At 33.9% G+C, this 22,907-nt stretch overlaps 1 protein-coding gene across 1 annotated transcript; it reads left to right on the forward strand.

Annotated features, from left to right (window-relative positions):
• Positions 1 to 1,223: 1,223 nt before the first annotated feature.
• LOC113120549 (protein lin-28 homolog B-like) lies at positions 1,224 to 20,947 on the forward strand. The gene is made up of 4 exons (XM_026290418.1): positions 1,224 to 1,506; positions 2,120 to 2,271; positions 12,910 to 13,097; positions 20,026 to 20,947. Exons 1-4 carry the CDS (start codon positions 1,497 to 1,499, stop codon positions 20,297 to 20,299), a joined length of 624 nt encoding a protein of 207 aa, XP_026146203.1. The 5' UTR covers positions 1,224 to 1,496; the 3' UTR covers positions 20,300 to 20,947.
• Positions 20,948 to 22,907: the final 1,960 nt, after the last annotated feature.

Consider the following 22,907-nt stretch of genomic DNA (forward strand, 5'->3'; position numbering starts at 1 on the left):
AATTATTTTACTTGTCAGTTTTCTATTAGCCTAATCTTTTCATTTCAGTTTGTTGGTTTATTACACATTTTACTTTTTTTGTTGTCGTTGTTGTTGAGTAGGCTACTGTGCACATAGCTCCAATTCAAAAGAACACAATAAGCACAAAAACAGAAAAAGTCTTTGAAATTATGATTGCATTTCATCCGTTCCATGTTTCCATTTTTAGAACATTCCATTAGACTGTTACATTTTGTGTTCATATCAATGTGCATGTTTACCATGTTTTATTACTTTAAATAACAGGAAAAAAATGGGGCGATTTGCAATTTGTTGTTTTTTGTAGCCTATCATTGCTTTATTTTCATGAATCAACAGATCATGTAGTTTGAAGGTTAAATATTCATAGCCTACTGTTGCAATACAGTATACCTATATTTTATATCTGCATGTTTGTTTTTTCTAGATGAATCACTGATGTATATATATTTTCAAATGCGCAAAGCTGATGTAAATCCATGTGTGAGGGCTTCTAAATCAGTCTCATTGACATCTGTACTGCAGCACACAACAAATGCAAACTGCAGTGTGTTTCAACAAACGATAATTAGCTAGTGATGATCTCATTTCTCCCGAACTATAATATGGAATATTTTGGAAAGGTTTAAAAAAAGCAAAAAGGCAGCAGCAACAGCATAAGAAAAATAATATTTTTAGTAAATTTGAAAGGAAACCAAATGCGTGCATAATAAACCTTTCCTTATTTTTGGTTAATGACATCAAGGTATAACTTAAAACAACTGTTATATAATAGTCTAAGACTATTATTGCTCTAGCCTGCAGTTTATTGGCTACACTTCCAGAAAAAAACTACTACCCTCTGTATACTACCATTCTGGAAAACTTTTGTTGTTGCATTTCGCTACAACAAGCGTTAAAAATGAAGCGTTATACAATTATTTACTTTCATAAGACTATAAAGTATTATGACTGTGGTTACCAGCGGTTGGAATTTGGTTACATAATGCATCATTAAAATTGTTACATATAAATAAAATAAAAACTAAAACTAAAATGCTGGACTTGTTATGGTCCCTCGAAAGACTTACAGAGCACGCAAACAACTGATTTTTACTCGTCATAACACGAGTTAAAAAACTGAACCTGATGCTTTTACGTGACGCAGCTGTGGAGCTGTAGTCCAGCCCGGTTCCGAGTCCGCTCCCTCTCCCGGGCTCACGGAGGAGTCACGTGTGCAGGGCTGAGAGCGAGCGAATGAGAAACGGAGAGCGGGAGAGAGAGAGAGCGAATGTGCGAGGGAGGGAAAGAGAGAGGGGATACGAGATGTTAAAAGAGACATGACAAAATATCCAAAAAGGAGACGCACGCCGTACCATGCGCGCTAAATTTGTGCCCGCTGGAAATCGAGATGTCGGATCGACGGTGACGCGCATCACCCCATTTCACGGAGGAAACGATTTCGCTGGAACTTTGGAACGGAGGGTCCGCGGGGAAACATGGCCGAAGGTTACGATGCTTTTTTTTAATTTAACGTCTCTTTTCACGCGAACTCATATTGTCCATTGCGCTTTGTTTACGTTGTTTGTACGCGTGAAGAAGAGACGTTTGAGCCAGCGGTAGTGGGGGGTGGAAGCGAATACGGGGGGGTGGGTAACGTGTGCACACCTGCCCCACGCCAGGCGGTTCACATACGGTAGATGTGCAAGAAGTTACATAGTGTAGCTACTAACTAGGTACATTTAGCAACCATGCACTGCGACAATTGTAGCTCTACTTTTCATTGAGTTTCTCCAGTTTTCCAGAGGGTGGGTTGTAGATAAGGGTGTAATAGTGTATAGAAGGTTAAGTTACCCAAATGCAAAAGTTTAACTGTCTGTCACTGAAAACCTCCATATAGGCCTATTGATTTAATATGAAGAAAATGGGGCGTCTGTAGCGGTGGTTATGGCCCTGGTTCACATCGTTGCATTGAATGCATGTTGTTGAGTAGGGGGATTTCCCTTTAGAGACGCTGCCCACGCAGACCCACGGTCATTGTATACACACCGAGAACAAAGTATAGGCTACATCTCAAACATATGCACACAACATCATGGGCTTTTCTCCTTTGACCGCACAGGAGGGCTGCGCAAAGGTGTCGGGTCACCGCAGATTCTGGCTGGCTCGGGTTACTGCAAGTGGTTTAATGTCCGCATGGGTTTTGGCTTTATATCGATGACCAGCAGCGAGGGGAAGCCAGTGGACCCTCCACTGGACGTGTTCGTTCACCAAGTAAGTCCCGTAATGCATGTGCTGGGTTTCAGCCGTTCAGCTCCTCTGACTCTTTTTCACGTTATCTGTCGCATCTCATTGACATCAGCAGCAGATGTGCTCGAGGAAAGCAGAAGTAAACATGCGCGTTTTCATCCTCTGTCACTTTAAGAACGCCAAAAACGCATCTTCACTCTCCATTGATATCACCAGTTGAACGGCGTATTAGTAGTAAACACGGAGGTATTTACGATGCAGCTCTTAAAGGAACCTTTATTAGGACGAGAAGAGAGAGTAGCCTGCGATATTGGCGTTTATTCGCCTCATGCACACAGGAACATGTCTGATAAACCTGCCAACATGTCGGAAAATGTGCCACACGGAGCACACGATGATCAGACGGCGCTCACAACCAGACTTTTGAAAAAATGGCAAGCGATTTCGGTGTGGACTGTTGTACTGAACATCATGTGCTCTCGTGTTTACAGGGGTGTAGTTCAGCCCCCATTCACAACATTTCGTCTCCTTCTCATGGACATTCAGAGCTAAATCAATACGGACACATGTACTAAACCGGAAATTATCTCCTTTCATCATTTTCCAGGCTTTCCACGGCACCTTAAAATAGCACACGCAGACGTACAGAACAAAAGCAGAGGTTTCTTCTGAGTTCTGTTAGCACTCGAGCTCACTGGACTGTTGTTTTGATTTCATTTCTGTTACAGTGTGTTCTTGTTATGTTTACTGCTGGATGTTAATGAGATGTTAAAATGATTCCTGGTATTAAATATTTCCATTGTCCCAAAACACATCTGCATAATACTTTAAATCTGAAATTCAATAACATAACAGCTAGTCTATCTATCTATCTATCTATCTATCTATCTATCTATCTATCTATCTATCTATCTATCTATCTATCTATCTATTTTTTAAAGAATTTAAAGCCTTGTAAATATCTTGAGTTATTAAAATCACAGTTGTGCATTCTTTTCTCAAATTCAACAGTATTTTAATAATCTTTTAATATGTGTATAACCAAATTACAATTGCTGAAACCATATGTATTTATCTTGTTATTTGTGTTTCTATGGATATATTAGACATATTGTTTTGTTTAAAAATACAATTTTGTTTAATTAGAGTATAACATTTGAACTAGCACAGTTAAGGAACTTGATAGCAGGCATTTCTAAATCTGTACTGAATTATTTGAAGTGATTTAAAACAGGCAGTTTTACACTGTTATCTCCGAGACTGTTTTGAGGCAAATTTTTTATTTAAATTACAATTTTGTGTGGATGTGATTTTTTGTGCATGGGCTTAAACATGAACCTCTTGTGCTAGTAGCCCCTAAACCTGAGTGCATTCTGGGAAATGCAGTTCTCAAAAAAGACAAGCAGCAGCCAGATGCACAGTCAGACTGTTATGTGTGTCGTTAAAAAACGTACTGATAGCATATATAATATTATATATAATTGAGGCAAATGGTTAGAAATTAGCTAGTTGAAATCAAATGATATCTCCACATCTGTAGTTGCAAATTCAGCAGATTGTCTCCTGAATTATCTGTTGAAATGCACAATAAATGCACTAGTTACTCTGTGTTGTAAAGAACAGGTTAAACCATGCTGACTTGATGATAAATGTGAAATCTGTGTACATAGGTTAAACATGGAACATTTCCTAGCTTGCATGCATTAGAGTAGTTATTATAAGAATGTCTTGTAGTAGTAATAAAAAGTTTCTGATAAGCATGAAGTAAACAATTGTAACGAATGCATTTGGAAAACAAAGCCTGCTTTTTCCTTATTGCATGGGAAAGTGTAATGATTAGAGTCGTGTTTGTCATCGGGAAGAGCTGGTTGGTTTATTTTTTTGTGCAGTCAATCCTGTGTCTCCATTACTGTATATGAAAATCCTGAAACCAGCAAACACACAGTGGCTTCCAGAGATCAGGGTGTATGATATAATGGCGTAGTTTGCATAAAACAATTTAATTATACCAAATGGGAATTGAACCCATGACCTTAATGTAGCTATGCTGTTTGCATAATGTCTGCCTCAGAAAATGATTTCTTTCCCTTTTATGAGAAATTTTAAACCAAAACATTTTTTGAGATAAATATTTGTTATTATTTGCATATTATATTCTGTTTATTTATCTGTAGGAGTTACAATAAATTATTTTAAATATGAAATTCTATGAATGAATCAGCATTTCATATGAATATGTAATCAGCATTAATTTATTCAATTCAAGATTCAAGATTCAAGATTTTATTTGTCACATACAAAATTATATATAGCATATATTATTAGTATTATTAGTATTCAGTTAAAAAACTATTTTATATATAAACATTTATAACAACAATAATTAAAAATTTAATCTTTAAAATTTGTGATGTATTAAACCTGATGAAGCAGTCACATTATGCATGCACATTAATTTTTCTTTTACCTATGGTTCATGTATGTTTTTTGAACCAAAAGTTGGCTCCACTTTATTTTGAAGCACTTATGTATAATGCATTATTAAGTTATTCATAATGTAAATTATAATGTGTTATTTTTTAAAGGTAAATGTTAAAATGGATATAATATTTTCATATTCCTTCTTGCATCTGAAATTGGACATTTTATCATGTTCTAATCCATTTATACTTTCTAAAGGTGTAATAATGAATAGATAAGCATTAGAATTGTGTTTACAGTTATCATTCAATGCATCATAAAGTGCTTTTACAAGGCATAATTAATGCATTAAAATACTTTTTAATGCATTATATATAAAGGCTTTAAAGAAAGTGTTACCTTTGTTACATTAGCCTCCTTTCATGGCACCAATACATCAATACAGTCTCCTCATTGAAACACAGCAGTGTTTCAGATCTTCTACAAATCCATGAGCTTTTTGTGTCAATCCAGGACAGGAAAAAATGTGAATCAGAAGACAAGAGAACGCGCGCGCGTGTGTGTGTGTGTGTGTTTGTTTGTATGCGTAAAGAGGATTTCTGTGTGTGTGTGTGTGTGTGTGTGGTGGGGGTTGGGGTCCTCTAACATTCTTTAAAAGAGGAATTTCGTTAAAGACAAAAAAGGGAAAGGAGGCGTGGCCTTGGCCGGCCCTCACACTCCGAATCAACGCACTGCAGTGTGTGTGTGTGTGTTTCATTAGGTGCTTTGTGTTTGATTCTTCCGAATGCTGCACCTCCTGCAGTGTTTGTGCGTGTGTGTGTCTAACCGCACAAATGCATGTTGTTGTTTATAAATGTGTCACTGTGTATGACTCGATAATTTCATCTGTTTCTACACTATTAAAAATAAAGGTTCTTTATTGGATTTGATGGTTCTATGAAGAAGATTTAACATCAATGAAACCTTTCCATTGCACAAAAGGTTTTTAAAATGTTAGGTAAAAGGTTTATTTAAGACCTGTTTACTGAAAGGTTCTTTGGGGTTGTTCTTCTGAACTGGTATGATCAATAAGGCAGCGACTGGAAGTTTTACATTTGAATTACTTTTTATATCTGTTGCTTACTTTGCTGTAGTTTGTGTCCAAATTGATCTCCATATGTGAACGAAATCTGACAAAGCCTTTATGCTGTCATTTCCATTTATGAAAAATGTTTGACAAAAACTGTTATTGATATAAATTGTTTAAATCTTTATTAATTTGAATTTGAACTTTATAACTTTAAATAAATAAAAAATGTTCTTGTATATTGACCACAATAGGTTGTTGGTTAAAAGTAGTCAATTATACTGAGCTAAGATGCCAGATTATATTATAGCTCATAAATTGTAAAAATAAATACACTTACAAAATAAAGCGTCTAACTGGGGTTTTGCACAGCAATGAAGAACCATTTTGGGTGCCATAAAAGAACCTTTCAATTAACAGTTCTAAAACGAGAACATTTAAAAATTCTAAAGAATATTTTATTTCCACTTTAAAGAGCCTTTGGAGTAATCAAAAAGTTTCATGGATGTAAAAGGTTCTTCATGGAACCATCAATGCCAATAAAGAACCTTTATTTTTATGAAAGTATAAAATAAGAATTGTATGACAGGTTGAAGTTGAAGTTAGAAGTTTGAAGGTTGAAGTTTTTAAATATTTAATCAGCATTTACACTTATTTCTCACGTTACTGTAGCTTAAAGGCACATTTATCTGTAGAAGTCTCCCTTTGAATCTCCCTTTGAGGACAACTGAGGACAAGTTTGACTGGAAAAATGATTTGTAGTGTACATTATATTTTTTAATTCTAGAAATGCTGTTCTTGTAGGCATGGGTTGTGCGGTATGTCCTTATTTACATAGCTAGTCAAATATGTGCGTGTGTGTGTGTTGTGAGGCTGAGATGAAGCTCTCATCCAGACTCCTCCTCTCACACACATGCTGCTCTCTTCATCCTGTGCTCCATCCGTTTGTTGTTTAACTGCTGATGCCAATACTGATATCTAGAGCGCAGGATGAAATATATGATAGCAGATGTCATGCACCAATCCTAAAGTTGGCACTTATTTTACACAGTAAATAATGAAAGTTGAAAATGTTTATTATGTGAAATCGACATTTGTAAACAGATTTAAGAAGAAACTAAGAACTCCTTTAAATCAAGCAAGAGACAAGTATCTAATATTATATGTGGAAGTGTAAAATCTGTGATCTAAGACTGATGATTCAGGTTTACAATCACAGGATTATGAGAGCTATAATGAATATGTACATTTACGCTGATTCCTGTTACACACAATGTTTGTGCTCTGTAACATATAAACTGAAGATGGTCATGTTTGTGTTGTCATTTAAGGAAGTGTTGAGGGGTTTAACAGCCATAAAGCACTTTACACTATTAATAATAATTTGAGTTTTTTCAGCTGAAGTTAAAACTGTGATACAAACCAACTAATAGCAATAATAGCAATCCCTTTCATCTTGCCAGTTTTGTCATTTAAAGGAATTTTACAAAAGGCATTGTGATATTGAGAACTCAGGAAAAACAATAAATTAATTACAAATTAAAACAAGTTTTTCAAGTAACTTTGTTTGAAATATTTTGATTAGAGAAACTAAAAATGCAGGAACAATTGGTAATGTTTTTTATTTGTTTTAATGCTTTTAATTATTGTTTTTGATGTGTATAATGGACTGTAGATTTTCGTTTATTTTTTACTCTGTGTTGTGATAGTTGCGACAAAACAGAAATTAACTTGATTTTATCTTTAAAATGATTGGGTTTATACTGAGTTTAATATTTTATTTAGTATGTAAGACCCATAATGAGAAGATGAAAATGCTGTATTACAGGAATGATGCTGAACATGTTATGAATGTAGTTCATTATCTGCCTTAAAATCTTTCTCATTAGCTTCTGATCTCCTTTTATCCTCTGCTCATCTTACTCTGTTTTCATCTAAACTTTAGTTCTGTTTTCCTTGAGCTTTCGTTTTCTGTTTTCTCCATTATTGTCTTTAGTATTCTTTCTCACTCTCTCTATCTTGTTTTGTTCACTGTAATTTCTTTTCTTTTTTCTTCCAGAGCTCGATCTCTTCTGCATCCTGCTCTTTTAGTCTCCATTTCTCCATTTGTTCAGTTCTTCATGTCTCCATCTCAACACAAGCTGCAGGTCACATGACTTCCTCTTTCAGCTCTGCCCATATATGGAGTGAGTGTGTGGGTGGAGCCGCTGCTGATCTGACACAAACAAATGCTCACTTTCCAAGAGTTCAGCCACAGCTTTGTAGCACTGAAATCAAATTATTATAAATTTTTTTGTATTTTTGCAATGCATTTTTTAAATGTATTTTTTATCAACACATTTTTTTAATAATCTAATTTGATAATCTTATTAATGCTTGACTTGTTGATTAATGTTCACTGGTGGAATTAGTTCTTGAATGAAATAATTATAAAAAGGCTCTGTTTTTTATTATTTTGCTAGTTTAATTTTAAGACTTGATTTGTGGTCTCATAATATATATCTATACTTGATTAAAATCACAAACTCATTAAATGATGTATCTTTTTTAAAGAAAACATCTGCCAAGAGCACAAATGTTAAATATAAAAGTGAATCCTGTTTATAATTGTTTTAAATCTCAAGTTAAATGGTTTTGGACAGAGAAGAAAAAGGCAACATAAACCAGATACCAAAAGCTATGATTTCTTTTACTTTTTCATACAACTGTTTGTGTTTGCTTTTCAAATATAACGAGCTTTCGGTAAAAGACATTGTTGTGTTTTATTGTAATGAAGAAACACAAAAAGTAACAAAACAAACCAGGACAAACAAACATAAAATGTACTTTTGATTCTGTTTCTATTTGTTTTCTGTGCATTTGTTTTATTTTTAAGCTTCATCATAATTCAAACAGACATGTGAACGTCTAAATCGTCCCTTTGATCGAATTATTTCAGTTCTTGTTTAATCTTTTGTAATTCTGTACATTCACACTCATGCAGAAACAATGTGTTCATCTTCAAAGGCATTTTTAAAATGTAAAATTAAAGATAGTATAGTCAGACATAAGCTGACCGTGTGCCTGCACACACACACACACACACACACACACACACACACACACACACACACACACACACACACACACACACACACACACACACACACACACACACACACAGACACACACACACAGACACACAGACAGACACACACACACAAACACAGAGCTCATATCCGGCTGCTATCAGGAGTGTGTGTGGAGTGATGTAGTGTGTGTCAGCAGATCAAATACTGTGTGAACGTCTTGTAGTCAGAGCAGAAGTGTGTTGTTAATTTAGCGCAGGGAAACGGGATGCCTGTGTGTGTGTGTGATTGTGTTTGAAGGGGGGGTGGGCAGAGGTCAGAGGTCACAGTGAAGGATGAAAACATGTGGAGGAGGGGTGATGTGCGATACGTCCGGCCCTTTGGTGGCGCTCTCTGTATTTCTCCCTCCTGTTCTCTGTCTTCCGTCTCTTGAGTTTTTTTGCTTTTTTTCCCCTGCAGTGAGCAGAACAGTGTGACACATCTTCTCCTGTGCTCTTGGATTTCATTTCTTAATTGTGCTTTACTGGATGAGTTCAGACTCCAGAAATGTGTCTGCAGCTGCATTGCTTCTCTCTGAACTTTGACCTGGAAATAGAAGCACACATTTGGTGTAGAAACGATTTTCACTCACAAAGAATTAATTACAAAGAATGAAGTAAAGCACTGAAGCAAGAGAAAGAGACAAAAAAATATACAGTAAGAAAGAAATAAAAATAGAAAAGAGAAAAAGATAGAAAGGAAAAAGAAAGAAAGAAAGAAAGAAATCGACAATGAAAAAAGAAAAGAAAAATATAGACTAAAAGAAACAAATGATAAAGAAGATAGAAAGTATGAGAGAAAGGAAAAATAGAAAGAAAGAAAAAGAAAAGAAAATACAAAGAAATAAAGAAAAAAGAAAAAGAGAAAAAGAAATAAAGGACAGAAAATTGATGGACAGAAAAAGGACAGATAGAAAGAAAAAGATAGATGAAAGAAAGTAAAAGAAAAAAGAGACTGAAAGAACAAAAGAAAAAGGATTTTATATTTTTATTTTGTTAATTATTAATGGAAAGTGTTTACAGTTTTTCACACGACAGATCCAGAAAGAAAGAAAGAAAGAAAGAAAAAGATAGACAGTAAGAAAGAAAAATAGACAGAAAGAGATAAAAAGAATAAAGAAAGGAAAATAGAAAGAAAGAAATAGACAGAAAGAAAAATAAATATAGTAAAAATAGATGAAAGAAAAATAGAAAAGATAGAAACTAAGAAGAAAGAAAGAGAAATAGAAAGAAAGGAAAAAAAGATGATACACGAAAGAAAGAGAAAGAGAGAGAAAAAGAAAGAAAGAGAAAGGAAAGATAGATGATAGACGAAAGAAAGAAAAATAAAGGAAAAAGATGGATAGAAAAACAAACAGACAGATAGACAGAAAAAAGAAAGATAGATGAAAGAAAGATGAGAGAAACAAAGAGATAGATGGACATTCAGTAACACTGGAATAAATAATTTGATAGAAAATGTTAATATATATATATATAATTGTAATAACAGGCAAAATTTACATAATTATATTAATAAATAATATTAAAACATTCATATACAAAACAATATATTAATGTATAATAATACTGACTGAATAACTGATTTTCTTTCTTCATTATTACTTACAGATAGAAATATGTGTATCTATTATAAATATGTATTTGTTAATTTTTGTGTGTGTGTGTGTGTGTTTGCCCAGATCTGATCCTGTTGATTGTGTTGTTTAGATTCATATTTCAATAGAACATATCTAATATATCTGTGTGTGAAGGGTTTTGCCCCTGGCTTTTCTCATAAATGCAGTTCTCTCTCATGCTATGGATTTTTAATTTCTCCCCGTCATAAGTGTTAAATCAGAATGCTTTTTGTGCCCATTATGTCAATTAATTTCCTACACGGCTGAATTAAACGTGCTGATATTTCAACATTCATCTTTCCAAAAAGTCTTATTAAAGCGTCTTGACGACTGTTCTCTGAGCGTGATGTTTCTAGAGGAATGTAAATGATGAGAATACATGTCAGCTGCGCTTTACCTCTTGCATTTGATGCATGCATTATGTTAGTGCTGTTTTAATTTCATGAATAATTGAAATGTAAATGGTATGATCATAGCACTGTCTCTGTGACAAGACCATAGAGAGCCTTCTGGAGTTCATTAGTATTCATGTATTTGAATCACAGTTATGACTTAAATCAACGTTACTTGACGAAGTCGACTTGTTTGAATGTTTTTATTATTTTTTTTATATATTGGAAAGCTCACAATCAAGCTTTATTAAATCACAAACAAATGTCTAAACATAGATACATATTCAGGATTTGCTGTTTTTGCCATAATCATAAACTAGTTGTGATCTGTGGGTTTTCTAGTATTAATTGTATTTAAATAAATTCATCAATTCAGCTCTAATGTGTGATGAAACAATTTTCATAAAACCAATGCTAAATTACAGATTCTGTGGTGATTTAACTGAAATGAACTGAAATCATTGCTTTAATAATTTCTGATCTTTTCTCAAGGTCTTTGCTTTTCATTTCTAATGACAGAAAATCTTATAAATTGAAGGATGGATTTGAATAAACTAATAAACACCTTGGTCACTGTGTGTTGACTGTGAATAATACATGTGATAAATGCTTTTAATGTTCCTCATTTGGATAAAAGCATCTGCTGAATGATTAAAATAAAAAATAAAAAATTAATAAAAAAAAATTTCTGGCATTGAGCTCTATGTAGAGGATTTTTAATTAATTTTCACTCCTTAAAAGCTATGATTCACATTTGTTCAAATTCTATTTTAATGTAAAAGTTTACTTTTACATTAAAAAGTTACTTAAAAGTCATATGCATTATTTGTGGAACAAGTATTTGCAATTATATTTGCTGTAAGCATCTTGTGTGACAGTGGATACAGTTCTCCTAAAATCTCCTGAATATAAAAGCTGTAAACAAGAATATCAAATATTGTCGAATAACATATACTGTATATAATTAAAATATTGCTGAATTGTCTACTTCTATTGTGACTATTTTTGTAGTATTAACTTTTATGTCAAAACTAAATGTATTAGATTCTGTCATTTGGCAGTGTAAATTGTTCTCTAATATTTTTTGATATGTTTAATATTCTGACGTTCTGGAAAAGAACAGTTCAGTTTTACTACAAATGTTTAAATAGGAAATGTTAGTTTTCAAAATTGTGCATTTTTTGCAAGAAACATGATCAAATGTGTTTTTAAAGTTTGCTTTTAAAATGCAGGTTATTATTCTACATTAAATTACAATTTATGGATCTTGCTGTAGATATGACTGATCTGTGTGATTTAGCTCTTTGTACATGTTTTAGATTTGATCCTATATATTAATCAAATGTTTTCGATTCTGCCAGGTGGTAGTTTACTTCAAATATTTAAATAGAAAACATCTGTTTTCAAAACGAGGTTTTGATTTCATTTTAATGCAAGATTAAATGACAGACAGAAGTTGCTATTTCTGGTAAACCTTTTGTTGAACATCTAAATACACTTCTCTCCCTGACAGATTTGGCTCTTTCTGTAGATATGACCAAATGTATTTAATTGTGTCAGGCAGCAATTAGTATTTAGACAACTTCACTAATATCTGGTGTGACTAAACTAAATAAATGTAAATAAATGTATTTTTTTCATATTGCATATTTGAAAATTGTCTGTCATTGGCATTGGTTTAGTGCCTTAAACACTGGGTTTATTACAAATATTTAAATATGAAAAATTTGTTTTTAAAATTAGTTTAAAATTAGTTTTTTTATTTTAGCAATGAAGTTTATAAAATTGTGCATTTAATGCAAGTGGTCAAATGTATTTTTAAACATTGCTTTTAAACATTTTTTGCAATGCATTGCATTTTTAAACAAAAAATTTGTAAGATTGCTGTTGTTTTTTCTAGTAAATAGAAAATCTCTCTTTTTAACATCTATGTATATCTTTCCATATTTGCCATGAATTGTTTTATTATTTTTATTATTTAAAATAAATATATAGACATTTCTAGATGATATAAGTGTGTTTGTATCTGTATTAAATGAAGTGTGTGTGTGTGTTCAGAGTAAGCTGGTGATGGAGGGCTTCCGGAGCTTACGGGAGGGCGAGCAGGTTGAATTCACCTTCAAGAGGTCGAGCAAAGGTCTGGAGTCACTCAGGGTCACAGGGCCTGGCGGGGGCCCATGCTCGGGCAGTGACCGACGCCCCAAAGGCAAGGCCCCGCCCCTCAAACGCAAACCAAAGGGAGACCGGTGAGTGCGCCGAGCATGATGGGAAGTGTAGTTTAATACATTTATTCTTTAAATTTATAGCTTGCCTTTAGCAGCTGCAGCTGGTCTTTATAAACCGTTAGAATAAGTCACAACATAAGTCTGCTTTTAATAATAATTATAATAATAGGAGTAGTACTAACCAGTGTTCTTTTAGTAGCAGTGATTAATTTAAATAATTGGAACTATTGGAAGATCTTAATTAGTAAAAACGAATTTAAAATCAAAACTTAAAATACATGGCAAACTTTTCTTGTTGCTTTCTTTCTGAAAAATTTCTGATAATATTTTTTAAAGGTGTTTAATTATAATCATAATTGTGTGTGTGTGTGTGTGTGTGTGTTTACCCACAAAAATAGATGGAATCCATCTAAACACTTAAACAAATGACTTTCTGTTAAGGTTTCATTTATTAACATTGCTTTATTACATTATGTAACGGAAATGAACAGTGAACAATTCTTCTACAAAATTTATTCATATTTAATAATGTTCAACTTTTTTAAGATCTAGCAGTTAAACTTGCACTGTAAACTAACATTTTTATTAACTAAAATGAACTATTGTTAATGAAATATATTTCATATTGTTAAATTATGTTAGTGAATGCATTAACTATAATGTTAACAAATGAGACCTTTATTGTAACCTGGTTTGTAATTCAAAATTAGCCTAATTTTCGTAATAATATGAATAGATAATAATAAATTGACATATAAAATAGAGCCGGGGAATTATATTATATAATATATAATATATATGAATAATGTCATAGTTTAAGATTGATATGCAGACAGGATTATTCATCTAAAATCTTTTATTTCTATCCCACACAAGCATTTTCATCTCTCCTTTTCTCTGTATGAAAGAATCAGTTCCAGTGTTGATAATGCTCTGTGAAGCCACATGAATTACAGCTCATAGTTTTCAGTGTAGACGGCTCATAGTTTGGTTTCGCCAAACGCTTTTCTGTTCACGACTCATTGATTGTGAGTGTGTCTTCTACTTCCTGTTGCCATGGCGATAAGAGCACAAAAAATCTCTGAATAATTATTTTCAGTCTGTTGTGTTAAAGCTATTTATAAGTAGCCTATGTATATGCATGTGTATGTGTGTGTGTGTGTGTGTGTTTATTGTATAGTCCATCACTATAGATATGCTAACAAAAAACTAGACATGAGATGATGGAAGTTTTGTTAACACTCTCAGACCTGAACTGATGATTAAAAATGAATTTATGAACAATTCTTTAATCTGTCGGAAACTGAACCGGTATATTAGGACACAGCTCAATTAAAAAACTAAGAACCGTCAGACAGCTGATTTTATGTCAGTAATTTTCAGTGTTTTTGGCAAATACTGAAGATTTGCAGCTAAAAGTTCAAGATCTTGTAATTAACATCTTAAACACATTAGTTTAGATTAAAGGATTTCGTTTACCGGTTCTTTGTATCTAATGTCATAAGAAAAATGATGCTGTTGTTTTACGGTGTAAATTTAACTACACTATCTTTAAACATCTGATTTTATGTTTGTCGTGGCAGTTTTCCACTTCAATTAAAGGTAAAAGTCTTTAGAATATTTATGTAATAGTGTACATTCATACAGTCATTCTTTAGATTGCAAACAAGGAGGAAACACCCAAACTCAACGTTTATACCTTCATCAAATGCGATCATAATGCATATTCCTCATATTTGTCCGTTTAAGACACCTAACTATGTCTTCCAGATGAGTTTCTAAGAACTGAATGCAAATCATTTTCTAAGTAGCCAGGACGTGGAAGACACTAAAATAACATTTCTGTCTCACACTTGTCTTGCACACATACACTAATGGATCTGTCAGCTCATCAGAAACTCAGAAAACACTCTTTAGTACAGAGAAGCAAATAATACAACTAATAATCTAAACTTTCAGATAGAAATAACATTTCCTCCAAACTCCACACTTTTATCATTCTTCGATAACCAAAGAAGATAAAACTACATCTTACACACTCTCTCAAATTGTTTTCTTTCCATGTTTTCCACCAGAGGTCATAAATCATATTTTTCATGAGACATAGATATCTCAATATCTCTCAATCATATAACAAACTGGTTATGACTCTATTTACACTTCTTCTGGGAAAGACTTGTATGAATCTACAATTTTATTTGTTCATGCATAAAATGTCCTCCTCTGACGAGGAACATACCAAATTTTTTCTAGACAAACTCTTCAAGAAATATCAAATGAGGATTCAATTAATCCTGCAATGTGTAAAGTGATAATTACTGGTAGCGGTGATCAAGTTAGCCATCTAATAACCAGATCTAATGTTGATCAACTGCACTTTAATTCTCCTTGATACCTGATATTCCTTCCATCAAGAATCCTAAACTGGAAAATTATTTACTAATGTAATTTTCCCAGTTTTATCACATCTTATTTTCAAGCGATGGAAAATTAGCAACCGAATCCCTCAAAGTAAACTGCTATAACAGACCTTTTACAGAGTCAGTTCTCAACAAGCTGATTTATTTGTATACAGAGTGTCAAATCTATCTCTCATTGACCCAGCGCATTGTGATTGGCCGATCACTGCAAGCAATCGTCGGAAATGTAACACCTCTTTCAATTATCGTAAGCTTCATCTTTCAAAATAAATGTAATGACAGTAAATAATGTCCTTAGTTTTACCATCAGTTCAAGCCCTAAAGATGAACAGAGTCGTGTGACAGACACAGTGATGAAGCTCGTACGTGTTTGCAGTACACAAGCCACTGACGGTAAAGACTGTGTGACCCTGTCTCTCCCTCACACACACACACACACACACACACACATGCAACATGCAAAACTCAGCATTTGAACAGTCAATAGCAAATACTTAAACTAATAACAAAGTATACTTCCAGAAGCTGATTCAGAAGCGCCAGATTGTCGTAGCAAAGTCAAAATGACCTCCTCTCATAGGATCACCAAACGGTCCTCCATAAAATACATTGCTGTTCTGTTCTGTAAATATTCCTAAATGCATCTTCTTTCAGAAGACCTCTTTCCAGATACACACATGGCTGCTTCAACTGCAGTTACTGAAACCAAGCCTTCTTTTGGGGCGCATTACGCAAATATTTGCACATAGTGATGTAGACATGTGGAGGCATGTTTGAAAGAGCTTCAGGAAGGCATGGCAGAGTCTTAACTTTAATAAAGAATATTTCTTTGGATTTGAGACTTGAGTCTTTGTAACTTTACAGATCTTCTTCATGCAGCAAGAGCTTGTAACACTCCAAAGAGAAAGGAAAAATTCTAATTGCATCATATGACCCCTTTAAAATCAACCCTATATAACACAGCTGTCACCATGAAATATTCCTGCATCAGTCTGTCTCCATGATCAACTTCCTCTTTCCTGAGCGGTAAAGGCACTAGTCACTTGCTCTTCTCACTGCAGTCATGTCTCTCACCCTTGAGCAGACTACAGTCGGGTTGCTCTTTTTTGTCGAGGTGGCTGCTAGGTCACATCTACAACTTGAGAACTCAGAAACGCACATGAATCAAATCGAACATTTGTGAATTCTGACCGCAAACGTGTCCGAGCAGTCAGCTCTTCATTTAAGTTCAGATTTCTTGACCTTTCTTTACATTTTATACGTCTATCTGGTTATAGATCTGCAGGAAAAAGAAAAGCAAGCAGTTGCTTCTTTGCAAAAAACTTCACTAAATGACTTCGTTAGCACTTTATTTTACAGTCCTGTTCCTCATGTACATACTATGTACTTATTATTGTAACTAACATGACTGTGAGATGTCTGTTATATGTATTTGACTTGGTTTGGTTGCTGGTCTCGTTCTCATTCGAAGCACAATCATAGCATCTCTGAAATGGATCAACTTTTCACGCTGTCTCCCAGGGATATGAGATATCAATTCTTGATGTCTGCAGATTATATCTTTTTATTTATAATATGACAATACTGGCATCTGTTTGTTTCAAAAATAAGAATTCATACATTTCAGGATAACAATATTGATCTACTGATCTTATTCAATTCTTCTTTAGTTTCAATTATGTTTCTAATATATCACCTTGAATAAAAATTTTCTGACTAAACATCAGGGAACCCATGATGATCGCACATCTTCCTGTCATTCATTTATAGCCATAGCCACATACACACTGCATTAGACGATGCGTGGGATTATCATGTTTCTTATTGCTTTGTTTAGTCTGAGATTTTCAGGAAAATTCCTGCAGGAAAATAAATATTCAAAAGACTTTTATCTCATACCTTTAATTTAAATGGAAAATTGCCACAATTTTAGTTCAAGATCATGCAATAATTGTCTTAAATACAATCATGAAATGAATATAACTCTTTAGTTGAATAGTTACATAAGAGTAATTAATTATTTAGTTGAACAGCTCTTTCATTGCATGTAGAGTCTGAATGTCAAAATTACAAAACCTTTAGACATTTGATTTCATGTCATTTTCTCAGTTAAAATACAGAAATATTGCTTGTATTTTCAGTGAAATGATATGTAGCTTCTAAGTTCGAAAGCATGTAATAATTGTTTTAAATATAATTATGATGTTAATAGAAATCTTTATCAGTGCATGCAAAGTCTGGATGTAATGAGGGAAATTATACTGTCAATATTTTATGATCTTTGGGTCATTTGACCATTTTCCATGTTTTTAGATGTGAATGTGTGAGGAGTCAAAATGATCAAAATGTCATTCATAAACATTGAGTTTTTTTGTTCAGTTGTGTCAGGTTTGTTCGTGTAATAGTCAGCTGTGAAGCTGTAGTTAATCCACTCTGCCACCTACAGGCTCAGTACAGTCACTGCACATATAGACACAGCACGACATAAGTCTGATTTAATCAATTATTTGTGTTTTTCAAGCAGGATTTGTTGTTTGTCCGTATTAAGCAACTAGTTTTAAACCCTATTAAATTAGACAGATATATTTTATTTTAAGATGTCGTAGTTACACAAATTACACGTACTATAGCAATAACAGTAAATTATGCATAATTACATCCAGTTAACCCTAACCCATTCAGTTAATTAATACGACTCACTTCTTATTTGTCTAATGACACTGTAAAAACACCACCTTAAAATACATCGTAACCTATCAAAATAATTAGATCCCTCATAAATTCAGGTTGGGGGCAAGTTGTCCCTTTTTTATACAAAACATTCCGTTTCCATTGAGTGGTGTGTTTTTTTCCCCCTTAAACGTATTGTTTTATCTATAATAGATATTTATACACATATATTTTAATGCAGATATGCTATGTCTGTGCACGTCATATAATCCTCCTTTTAGCTATTTTTCTCCAAAATGAATATTCATTGAATATTAAAAGAGCACTAATATGAGAGACATGTAATAGTTTTGTAAAATTTAATTAACTCTTGACAGTAGCCAGATGTAATTTGACATTATTATTAAAACAAAAACTAAAAATGACTGTAGAGTGCTGTGATCGACCAATCAGAATGAAGTATTCCAGAGAGCAGTGTAATAATATATCCCCCCTCTCTCTCACACACACACACACACACACACACACACACACACACACACACACACATTAGTGGAACTGAGAGCTCTGATCTGATTCTCTATATTTAGAGCTATAATGTCATTTCCTACTCTCTCGTTTCCATGCACTGGAATTTCCTTGGCAACCGAAGGCTCCATGGTAACATACAAGGTTCCTGTTAACTACCAGACAATTCCTCAGGATCACAGTCACTCAGTTCCCTCATATCTAACAAAAGAGCTGAGAACTGTATTCTTGAATCTTATTTGTATTTTTGTGGCTATGAATCATTTAATGGGTTTTTATGGTTACATTTTATTGTTCTATTTTTTACTCCTATATGATTAAAACAATACTTATTAAAAACTGTAGTGCCTATTTTCTAAGGAAAAAAAAGATTTCTGAGACGGATGTTTGTTATTGGAGTCAGTCTTATCCTGTACTGCCCTCTAGTGACCAACACTGGGTTTGAGGAAGTCCAGCTCACATTTCATTCCAAAAAATGAAAGAAAATAATAATAATAATAATGTTTTGCATTTAAAAGCTTGTTTTAAAGAATTTTATGTTTTCGTTGTGTATTATTTTCATTAATTAGATTTTTCTCCATTTTTTTTTTTTGACATGACAAGCATTATTAGAATACAACCATGATGCATACTTTATTATTTAAATACATTATATTATTAATTAGTCTGCATTCTGAATCTGGTTAGTGGTCTTATCTTAATGAGTAATGATCCACTTTCTTCATGCAAATCACCAATAACATAATAAACTTAATACATAAAAAACAATGGTTATGTAACAAATAAAAATTAATTAACTTTGGTCAAATGTTGGGAATAATTAAAATTTATTTTTTTAACTAACTTTGGTTAAAAGTTATGAATAAATCAAAAAGTCTCTTATGCTCAGCAAATTAAAAATATATGTATAATGTTCAAATAAATGTTATTCACCAAGAATTCTAAAAAAAATTATCATGGTTTCCACTAAAATATAATTGACCATTTTCAACATTGACAACAAAAATTTATTGAGCAGTAAATCAGCATATTAGAATAATTTCGTTGCATCACAGAAATAAATTCCATTTTAAAATACATTCAAATAGAAATCAGCTATTTTAGTATGTAATATTTCACAGTTTGTCTGTTTTTACTGTATTCTTGATCAAATAAATGCAGCCTTGGTTGAGCAGAGGAAATGTTTTTAAAGCTTTAAAAACTGATTTTTCTGATATAAACAAGCAAGAGAAGTCCTGATTTCCAATAAATCTCCAATTTGATTAGTAACATTTACAAGCATAATTTCTATAATGTTTTAATATAACAAAGCATTTTTCATCCCTCTGTAGGTGTTACAACTGTGGAGGTCTGGACCACCACGCTAAAGAGTGTGGCCTTCCACCCCAGCCAAAGAAGTGTCACTACTGTCAGAGTGTCACACACATGGTGGCCCAGTGTCCCCATAAGAGGGCGCTGTCCCCCTCCACGTCTCAGGACCCCCAGCGCCCCTCCACCTCCGCTCAGTCCCAGGAAGAGGGGAGCCGGTCGGGCTCGTCGTCCTCTCCCGAAGAAGCATCTCAAAGGGGGAGTCACTCCCGGAGCTGGAGGAAAAGCCGGGACTGAAAGCAACCGAAAGGTTCCTCATCCAGACGAAGCCCAGACCTGAAATCATCTACCTCACATGGCTGGGTCACAGAGGAGACCCTCCCTCCCTTCCTTCCTTCCCGTGCAGCTATGGTATCAGCCGATGGGGGTCATGCGTGTACATGCGTGTTCTCACTGAGAAATCACAACAAACTCTGCGACTGGTGTGTGTGTGTGTGTGTGTGTGTGTGTGTGTGTGTATGCAAATGAGCGAATCACATGGCAAAACAGATTACACAAAAACATAAAGCGGTGTTTTAAAAACTCAAGCATGAAGTCAACAGATGCTTCTTTTTGCTAGCCATTTGATCTCCATAATAGTGAAATGGGCTTTTGATTGAGTAACAATGTTTGCCGTGTGCTGCATAAGTGACGTCAGTGAACTCGTTTCAGAGGAGAAGCAGTGTTGTTATCTTAACATACACAGTTATCAAGTTAAAGAAATAGTTCACCCTAAAAGTAACAATTTTATGAATATGTACCATCAGGCCATTCAATGTGTAGATGAGTGTGTTTCTTCCTGGGAACAGATTTGGAGAAATGTAGCTTCACTTTATTTGTTCAACAATGGATGCTCTGCAGTGAATGGGTGCCGTCAGAATCAGAGTCCAAACAGCTGATAAAAACATCACAATAATCCACACCACTCCAGTCCGTCAGTTAACATCTTGTGAGGTGAAAATCTGTTTGTAAGAAACAAATCCATCATTAAGACATTTTTAACCATTGCTCCTGGCTAAAATATGAGTTCTCTATTATTTCTCAATTATATTATTTCCTCTAGTGAAAAGTAATACATTTTGAATTAAGAGAAACAACCCAAAATGTTTCTTTAAAAATATTTAGGTGGATTTTTATGTGAGAGGACAACAGTGGAAGAACTTGTATACAAATATGTTTTTTTTTTTTTACTAGAAGCAATGATATTGATTATTGACTCTTATTTTGGTGAAAGCAATGGATTTTAAACTCCACAAGACATTAACTGATGGACTTGACTGCTGTGGATTAAGTGTGGATTATTGTAACATTTTATCAGCTGTTTGGTCTCTCATGCTGACGGCACCCATTCATTTCAGAGCATCCATTGGTGAACAAATGATTTGATGCTACAGTTTTCCAAATCTATTCCAATAAAGAAACAAACTCATCTACATCTTGGGTGGCCTGAGAGTGAGTAAATTTCCAGCAGTTTTCCTTTTTTTTATTAGGAAAGTAAATATGATCAAGTTTGGTGCCCGCAGGGTCCAGCAAAAATTATTCTGGCTGGCAGTGGTTAAAGTCAATAACATTATTATGGGATCCTGAGGAATTGTGAATTCGTTTGTGTGTGTGTGGGTTGTTTTCACATACAGCTCTCAGATAAGGTGCTGTCAGTAAGAGTTTGAGATTAGACTGTAATAGTTGAAGACTAACTAACTGATTTAAACGTATTGCCATTATTTAACTGCAGACTGTTCCTCAGCTCACAGTGATAATTTAAGGCATCAATATATATGTTGAAATCTTATAAATGTGAAAATGTAACTTATATAGAGCACATAGGCAGATGAAGTTTCGATTTGATCTCTCTCCTCTCTCATGCATCTCATGCAGCTTCACTGAAAGCGATCAGCTTGTGGAGGAAACAATGCTATGTCGAAATTACCGCAATGATAAAGCTTTTTTTACCACAGAAAAAAAATCCCTGCCTTGTAAATGCATTTAAATTTATTTTTAATAATAACATCTCTTAATCTTCAGCAAAAAAGTGAATATAACTAATGCTTTGCTGAAGTTCTTAATGATTGGCTTTCAAGTTCACGCACTCCAGAGTTGATCACAAACCCTTGTTCAAACTCTAGATAATCGAGAACGTTTCTATTGAGCTTCGTGAGGCCGCTGGGTTGGATTTGTTTGTTTTTTTTCAACTCTAAACCTACTCCCCTTTGTCTTTTGTCCATGCTAATATACTCCTAAACAAGTTGTTACGCCCTTATGCAGTGCATATGCTTTTTCTCCCGTTCAGCTAATGAATGTAGATGAACTGAAGCCTTAGATCTGATCATTTAAAGCTGCTGGCAGAGATGTGAAAGTTAAAAGCAAATCTGCTACAATCATCCACTGAACAGTGAAAAAAGTGCACTTGAACAAAGTAAGCATGGTTTACCCAGAATGCCACGCAGTAGGAATTTGCTGTTTAATGTCTCTAAGTCACTGAAAGCTCCAGTGAAGTGACTGCCAGCAATAATTTCAGACCCTTTTCATTCTGTCGACCTTAAATACTGATGAACTTTAGAAATCCAAGAGAAGAACAGTGTTCATAGAGTGTTATGGCAGCATCTCTCATTTTGTCGTGATCTGGAGGAAAGGAGGGTGAATCTCATGAAACACAGCAGTCATATTTGACCTCAAAAGAAAGAAATTATGAATTGATACATTTTATTTATTTTAATAACAAAAGAACTTTATAAAGCATTCTTTAAAATGTAAGACATTTTTTCTTTGTATTTAAGCATTTCTTCTCACTTCAATGTCAAATCTCATTCTCATTACTGTAATATGAGAAAAAAATACATTTTAAATAATAATAATAATATAAAAAATG

Source organism: Carassius auratus, chromosome 20 (assembly GCF_003368295.1).
Source record: "Carassius auratus strain Wakin chromosome 20, ASM336829v1, whole genome shotgun sequence".
Taxonomy (NCBI): domain Eukaryota; kingdom Metazoa; phylum Chordata; class Actinopteri; order Cypriniformes; family Cyprinidae; genus Carassius; species Carassius auratus.